Source organism: Meriones unguiculatus, chromosome 3 (assembly GCF_030254825.1).
Source record: "Meriones unguiculatus strain TT.TT164.6M chromosome 3, Bangor_MerUng_6.1, whole genome shotgun sequence".
In the NCBI taxonomy this organism is placed as follows: Eukaryota; Metazoa; Chordata; class Mammalia; order Rodentia; family Muridae; genus Meriones; species Meriones unguiculatus.
Genome location: NC_083351.1, coordinates 135,702,391 through 135,709,891, shown reverse-complemented (window position 1 = coordinate 135,709,891; position 7,501 = coordinate 135,702,391). Strand labels below are relative to the sequence as shown.

At 54.9% G+C, this 7,501-nt stretch overlaps 1 protein-coding gene across 3 annotated transcripts in view; it reads right to left on the bottom strand.

Moving 5' to 3' along the window:
- Nucleotides 1–6,047: 6,047 nt before the first annotated feature.
- Nucleotides 6,048–7,501, bottom strand: part of Trpc7 (transient receptor potential cation channel subfamily C member 7) — a 117,409-nt gene continuing 115,955 nt past the window's right edge. For 2 of the 3 annotated variants that reach the window (XM_021650831.2, XM_021650830.2), the window contains exon 12: nt 6,048–6,861. In XM_021650831.2, coding sequence (XP_021506506.1) covers nt 6,692–6,861 — 170 coding nt within the window. In that variant the 3' untranslated portion in view covers nt 6,048–6,691. The remainder of the gene's footprint in view (nt 6,862–7,501) is intronic. The other variant, XM_060380588.1, reaches the window with a different exon arrangement.

The following is a 7,501-nucleotide window of genomic DNA, read 5'->3' as shown; positions in this document are numbered from 1 at the left end:
CCTCTATAGCCCATGTCTGGGCAGGAGGCAGGCTGCAAGGTTGGCATTTGTTTCTGAGGGGCACTGAGAATCTCTGCTGGGTGGCTGGAACCTCCGTCCTCCCCTCCCTCTCTCTGCAGCCTCTGCATGTGCGATCATACCCCTCCTCACTGCACTCGAGGACAGACAGGCTCAGGAGTCCCAGGACATCAAACTCCCTTGCATCTCTGAAGAGCTACAGTGGGATGCGTGGCCTTTTCTGAAGCATGGAATATTTCTTGTATTCACACTGCTGGTGACAGCCGATGGCAGTGCTGAGTGTTTGCAGGTGACACTGAGAAGCCAGTGAGGTTCCAAGAGAATGCTGGCCCTCGGCACACGACACTGGCAGCAGGGCCGGGCAGCAGGGCTCCAGGGCTCGGGGCTAGCTAATTCTGTGCAGATTGGGAAGGCGTTAGGGGAGCTACATTGCTGGTACTTTGTGATTGATCGTTGGTGCAGAGCTGAAACCCTGGGGCTCCGTTCCCTTGCTGTCGTTAAAGGATCCATGGAGCCACTTCTGCCGCTCACTCAGGTCTGGGCGTGTGACAAGTGGTGAGTCAGGGGGACAGTGGCTATAGGTCTGCTCCCCATGGTCTGCACACGGAGAGCTACCCATGTCCCCAGAATCCAATACTCAGTTGTATTTATGTAACTCCAGTGCTGACTCCACCAGCCTGTACTTACAAAACGAGGCTACAGAGGTCCTATTTATAGCAATAGCATTACCAGCCAGAAATTGATCATCCACTGAGTGTCTACTGGCTATTTGTGGAATATCTGAGGACTGACCCCACAAACAAGGGTGAGAATGTGGTCGCCATATTGACAGCATCTCTGACCTCCCTGCTTTGCCTCCTCCAATTCCCTCCACAGGGGCCAGAGCCAGGGGGCTGGACAGGGCAGAACAACTCTTCTGATTCTGAGAGGCCCACTGTCTGGGCCACAGAGCAGCCCTGCCAGGCCACAGGCCGTTCATGTCCTCCTTGAGCAGCTTAACTTGGCTCCTCTTGTCTTCTCACTAGTGGTGAGCCCTCAAGAGAAACAGTGTGTGTGTGTGTGTGTGTGTGTGTGTGTGTGTGCGCGCGCACGCGCGCATGCATGTGTGCATGTGAAGTTTCTGGCCATCACATTAACTGTTGACACTTGAGATGTAACCCAGGGAAGGGTAGAAAAGAGTTAGGGTGTTAATGTCTGCGTTCAGCCAGATTCTGAGGACATAGCTGGCGGAAGCTTGCTGCAAATTGAAGGGTAGTGACCGTTCAATTTGTCTGGCAGTGAGCTAAGAAGCCGTATGTGACAGGTCACTGGGAAGGAAGCTCTGTGGAAAGCAGGGGTGGGCCTCACCTGGGAACCTCTACCGCTCCACACCCACCCCTGCCTCCCTTCATTCCCCTCCTATGGCTCCCTTTCCTCTAGTTCATTTGCAGGCGGCCCCTCTCCACATTCCCAGGGAACCTGATGCACCCCCTCTTGTTCAGCATCACAGAAGTGTGAAGCTCCAAGTTGCTTTGCTTCATTCAGCCGTTGATGGTGTGGGGAGGGACTGTGTCTTTGCTCTCCTGTGCTGGGGTCAAGTGCCGGTTTCTGTCCTCTGGGGTGAGAGCGGCTTGGTATCCCATCCCCAGTGTCTGCACCTGCCACATCTCTGCCTGATTCCAGCATGGGAGTGACATGGCTAGACCTGCTTCCCCACTTCCCTGCCTGTCAGGAGAAAGTGGAAGCCATTGACACAGGCTGGTGGCCCAGCAGGTAGCGTCTGTCAATTGCTGGAAGGGCACCGGGCCTTTGACTGTCAGTGTGGCTGTTTGCCCCGCCCCTTTCTGATTCAGACACACTGAGGACCTGGGATCAACAAGTTTCAATTTATCTTCATAAGAGAACACAGAGAGCTGGAGGAGGCCCTTGCTCTTCCTCTTCATCCCTGATAGGTGCAGTGCAGGGGCTAGGTCCCCACAGGAGTGGCGGAGGTGCCTCTGCTGCTTCCAGAGCTGGGGACATCCCTCTGCCAGCTGGGCCTCCCTGCCTTGGCCTCTCCCTGCTCCTCCGTGGCCTCCAAGTGTCTCCCAGGCTGATGGAAGGAGCTGGGGAAGGGGTTCGAGAGCCCAGAGATATCCGGTCATACTCTTATTCTTCACTGAGCCTCTCTTTTCTCTAAAGACTCAAGCCTTTTGAAGCCCCAGCCACGGGCCTTCAGCTTTCAGCTTCCCAAGCCATCCTTCTGTGAAGCAAAGAGACAGGATCTCCTGGAAGCTTGCTAGGGGGAGGGGAGGAGAACAGCCAGAGGGCGGGTGGTTGTCCCATGGTGTGGTCAAGCCCCTGGGGCTCTTTCCTGGGACCAGAGCCGGTGGGTTAGCTTCAGGATCTTGCTGAGCCAGGGAGCCAGCTGGAAGCGGTTTCACTGAGTGTCAGGATGGAGCAAGTCGGTTTAACCCTCTGCCTCTCCTGGGCTTCCTTCTCTCTAGTTCTCTCTCCCTGTAGGAGGTGAAGGGTTGGGGTGAGGCTCCTTAGTGCCATCTCTGCTGGCCATCCCCACTTCACTGCAACCCACACGGCAGTAATGTGCCCTGGAGGATTGACAGTCCAGGAAGCGACTTGCTTTCAGGGTGTCACAGCCTTCCGGGCCTGTCACCTCCATGCGTGGTGGAATGTCCCTCAAGTTAAACCTGTCAGGGACCTCTCTGGGAGAGGAGGTAATCTCCCAGAAGCAGAGGAGCACTGCCTGCTCAAGCAACTTTGTGCTCACCTGTCAGCAGTGACCTACCGCTAACGAGGGGGCAGGGTTGTCTGGGAAGTGTCAGTAGGACTTGTTGAGTCCCATTAGGCGCCATCTGAAAGTAACAAATGACTGAAGACGTCCATGCCTAATCTCTGCTTATCACAGAGGCCTGATCAGGAGCCTCCCCCACACCCGGGGAGGGGGCGGTGCTGTGCCCTGGATTGCAGCAGGGCCTCCCTCCAGACTAAAGGGACCGGCCATATAGCTCAGCCACACCTGGGCCCAAGGATAGCGGTGGACAGCTTGCATCTTCTGCAAACGCATGGAGCTTTTCAGGGCCGGATTGTTTGTTCATGAATCTTGACGCAGTAGGCCCACTCCCAGGTTGCTTAGGCACCTGTGATGTCATCCTCAGTTGCCACCCACAGGGGCCCAGGATAAAAGGACCCCTGCCTCTTACCTCTCTCTCTTGCTCTCTTGCTCCTCTCTTGTTCTTTCCCCTCTCTAGGTCGAGATGCCCCTCCCACATCTCTCTGTCTCTGTCTCTCTCTGCTCTCATGGCCCACTTAGGCAGGCCCTGACTCTCTTCTGCTCTCCTCCCCGTGAATAAGCTCTTTCGAGCGAGACCTGTTGGGTGCATGTGGCATTTTTATGGAGATGCTAGCACCAATGGCACTGTCTGCAGGAACTACAGAAATCTGGGGCCTTGGGCTGCACTGGGTGCCCACTCTTGGTCCCCGGTTCAACATGTAGTGGAGGCTAGTCCCGGGTCCCTCCTGGGTCCCTCCTTTCCGGTAGTAGCAACAGACACCAAATGCACACATTAAAGTTACATGAGGCGGCGTGGGGACAAGTGGGCAGAGATGGATGCACTTCCACAAGTGGCTCCTGTCCCTTTGCCCTTGGACTACACTTCCTTTTCTCTCTTCAGCGTTTCCATGAACTGCTTCCTCCACTGGCGCTGGCTAATTCAGTGGGGGTCGCAGGCGTGGAGGGTCCCATCAGGGAGGGTCTCGACAAGGGGCAGAAGAGGGAGCTTACCCTGAGCTCCAGGCTGGTGAGCTCTGCCAGGCTCCCGGGCTTGAGACCGCACCTCCCCCTCCTCCTCTCGCCCATCTGGCAGCCACTCCTGGATGGCCCTGAAAACCTAATGGATGGTGCCAGTCTCCGTCCCAGCTCTAATTACACAGTGGGCTTGTTTTCCTTTATCTCTCCGAGGAGCAGATCTGGAAGCGCGGGTTTTTTAGGAAAAGGGTTTCACACAGTTTGAAAACAGGGCTGCCAAGTGCCTCCGGCTGAAGGCAGATAGGGAAAGGGAACGCCGAGTCTCAGGTGTTTATCAGCATGCTGAGGGAGATAAGTGGGAGGTCTGAGAGGAAATCTTCTGGAAACACTGGTAATTTGTCCTCTCTGGTCAGATTATTTGCTTTCCCTACCAAGCATGTATGTGGCCATTCAGAGTCCGGGGCTGGGACAGGGGACCGCTGGGTCCTAGCCAAACACTGAGGAAAGCCCGCCGCATGCATTCATTTATCTTGTGCTGGCCTGGAGCTTGAAGGATGGCCTGAGAAATGGGAATGCACGCTCTCCAGGGCCAGCACACAGCCTCAAAGGCACCCGTAGGTTTGACAGTTCTCTCTTTTAAAAACACTTTTCATTTATTGTTATGTGTTTGGGTGTTTTGCCTGCATGTAGGCAAAACACCATGTGCTTGCAGTGCCCACAGAGGCCAGAAGAGGGCGTCAGATTCCCCTGCATTGGAGTTACAGAAGGTTGTGAACTGCCATGCCGGTGCTGGGATTTGAACTTGGGCCGTCTGGAAGAGCAGCCAGCGCTTTTAAGCACGGAGCCAGCTCTCCAGTCCCTGGGGTTCTTTGACAGGTGCCTACCATCCCTCCACTGAGCCCAGGTTAAAGACAGGACTTTGTGAAGCACCTTGTTCATGTACCCAAGGTGCCCACAAACACAGAGTTTGTGTTTTGTACAATCCCCGGCTGTGGTAGAGGTGGGACTGGGAAGGCCCAGATATGGAATCACGGCAATATCTTCTCTAAGTGCCTTTCCCAACGTGGAGTTGCCCAACAGTGTTGACTTCCCCTGCTCTTTGAAACGGGGTGGACTTGGCAAAACGGCTGTATTAATTAGCGAAAAGCAGGGATGAGTTAATAGTCACTTGTTTGTATTCATCCTATCTGCTGCTTTTCCATGGCAGAGTTAAGCAAGCAGCTTAAGCAAGTCTGCTCTTTCTGCATGTATGTAAACGCACATTCCTGGACTTATTGGGAGAACATGCCAATCCATCGTGAGCTGAAAATATTCTAAGACAAAACTGCATTTCTTGCACTTACTGACTTGTGCTTGGCAGTCTTAACACGAGATACACCTGCCAGTGACCTGACAGAACAGCTCATGGGGTACCTGTTCTAAAAACACTAGCCACCAGGTCCCCTGTAGCGTGTTGCCAACCGGTACATATAACCACAAGACTGCCTGGGAACAGCTGCCAGCTAGCACACCATATGTCATTGGCCCAGCCAAACCCAAATGGAGAGTTCCATGGACTGCAGAGCGTTGATGCTATTGCAAAGTTGAACTGTCCCCATCACACACACTGGCTACCATCTATACGTATGTGCACGCTCAGGAATACGTGTGTGTGTGTGTGTGTGTGTGTGTGTGTATGTGTGTGTGTCTGTGTGTATGTGTGTGTGCATATACATGTCTGCATGCATATAGACCCATTCTTTTTCTCCTTTCCTTCCAGAGTATTTTCTCAGGTGTGTGAATCTGGAACCCTGACCCCCCTGCCTGAGTCGCTGTGAAGATTTGGGGAACTGATGGGCAAGGGAAATCCTAGCGTGACACACAGTATGTGCTCAGTCACGCGCTGGTGTGCTAACACCAGCTGTGTCCTCTCCACCCCCACCCCCACCCAGCGCCTCACCTTCAGTCGCAGGGCGCTTTCTCTGCCCTGCCGTGAGGTGCATTGTTTGGGGCTGGGCGCCATCTGGTGGCCGCTCTTCCTACTTGCTGAGGCCCCTGCGGATGTGAGGCTTCACTCCTGGCCCCCTTGCCCCCTCTTCTACCCCCACAGGGCAGGAATTCGCCAGGGGAGGGCTGGCAGCGAACGCGCTACTTCCTGCACTACTGCCTTCATGGCCCTGCTGACCTCAGAGAGGCTGCGGTCAGGTCTGGAAGTGAGGCTCAGCAGTGAGGGCAGAAGCCGGGAACGTCTTAGGGCTGTGGACCCGCAGGGCTTGGTCCTGGCATCCCAGACACCCCTCATGGCCCGGCAGCACATCCACAGAGACCCCCAGGCTCTTATGAGGTAAATTTATTTCTTCTCAGTTTAGGTAAAAATAGTAAATACAAGAAGATAATAAAGGTAAAAATACATTATTTGGATTTTGTTGTTCTCTAAACAAGGACAACGTTTCTCTACAGTACAATTTTTGATTTCGTGTTTTTAAACTTTTTTTTATAAACAAATAGAACTATTTCGCTATTAGGATACCTGGGTTCTCACCTGGCACTTGAGAGTAGGTCACAGGTCACCTCCCCAGTTCTGGTTTCGTGTGTGTGGCAGGGAGGAATGAGAAGGGACTCACAGGATGGGGAGGCTTGGCTTCCCAGGACAAGGCTGGAGTCCTGAGTGGAGGGGGCGGGCGCACGTGTGCATCCAAGATGGCCTTTTCCTGCCTCGGCCACGGAGGCAGGACAGGAGGGCTTGTGTGTGTGATGGCACTTCTTCCTCCTCGGGGTGGCTTTTCTCTCCCAACAGCCGGCGTTCACAATCCTGGGTCAGGCAGGTCCCGGTCAGCCACGTGCCTGGGACAGATCCGGCGGTTCCCACTGCACCCCAGGGGCGTGGAATGGTGCCCCCTCCCCGTCGGGGCGGGGACATCTAGCCCGGCTTTGGAATGCTGGTAGAAGTCACGGGTGCCAGTCAGGCCCCTAAATGTCCTTGCCCTTGTTCACCCTCAGGTGGTCCTTGTTTAAATTCTTCCCGAACTTCTCACTGAGCTGCTGGATCAGGTCTGCCAGCTCGCCCGTCGCTTGCGACTTCTCTTCCAGGAGCTCATAGCGGAGGCTTGAGATGTCCTGCTTTATCTCTTTGAGTTCGCCTGCAAGGACAGAAGAGGGCTTGCTGAGGAGGAGCCTGCTCTGCTGGGGGTGCAGCTCCAGCCCTGGGTGGATGAGCTGCGAGGCTGGGAGGATCCTGAAGGTCCGCACGCCCACAGCTCTCCACCCAGTGCCACCCCACATTCACTCAGGGCCCCTCCCCCATTCCTGGAAAGCCTCTCCCTTCACAGCCTGGAGTGGTGGCAATCAGGGTTGTGACATTCCTGGCACCTGCTTCACACACTGCTGGCTCCAGCGCTGGCCTCAGAGCCAGTGCATGTGGACGTCAAGTGAGAGCAGGATGTTCACCATTGGAATGCTCATTTTCATCATGTTCTGCTTGGTTCTGTGAGTGTGCCCAGAGAGAAACCCCCAGCTCCGGGAGCAGGGCTCTGCTCCAGGCTGCTCCAGGACACAGCCCCAGGACCAGCCAGCTGCTAGAAGCGTCTTCAGCTGGGCCTTAGAAGCAGCTTGACCTCCCCAGTGCCAGCTTCCCTGAGCCTGCAGCTGCCTCCTCCCTTAACAGGAACCACCAAGCAGTCACTTTTATTTTCTGTTTCCATAGTGACCCGCATGGTTAGAAGCCCAAGGGGTCTGGCCCTGTGGGAACCTCTTATTAAGCACAAAGGAGAAGAGAAAGGT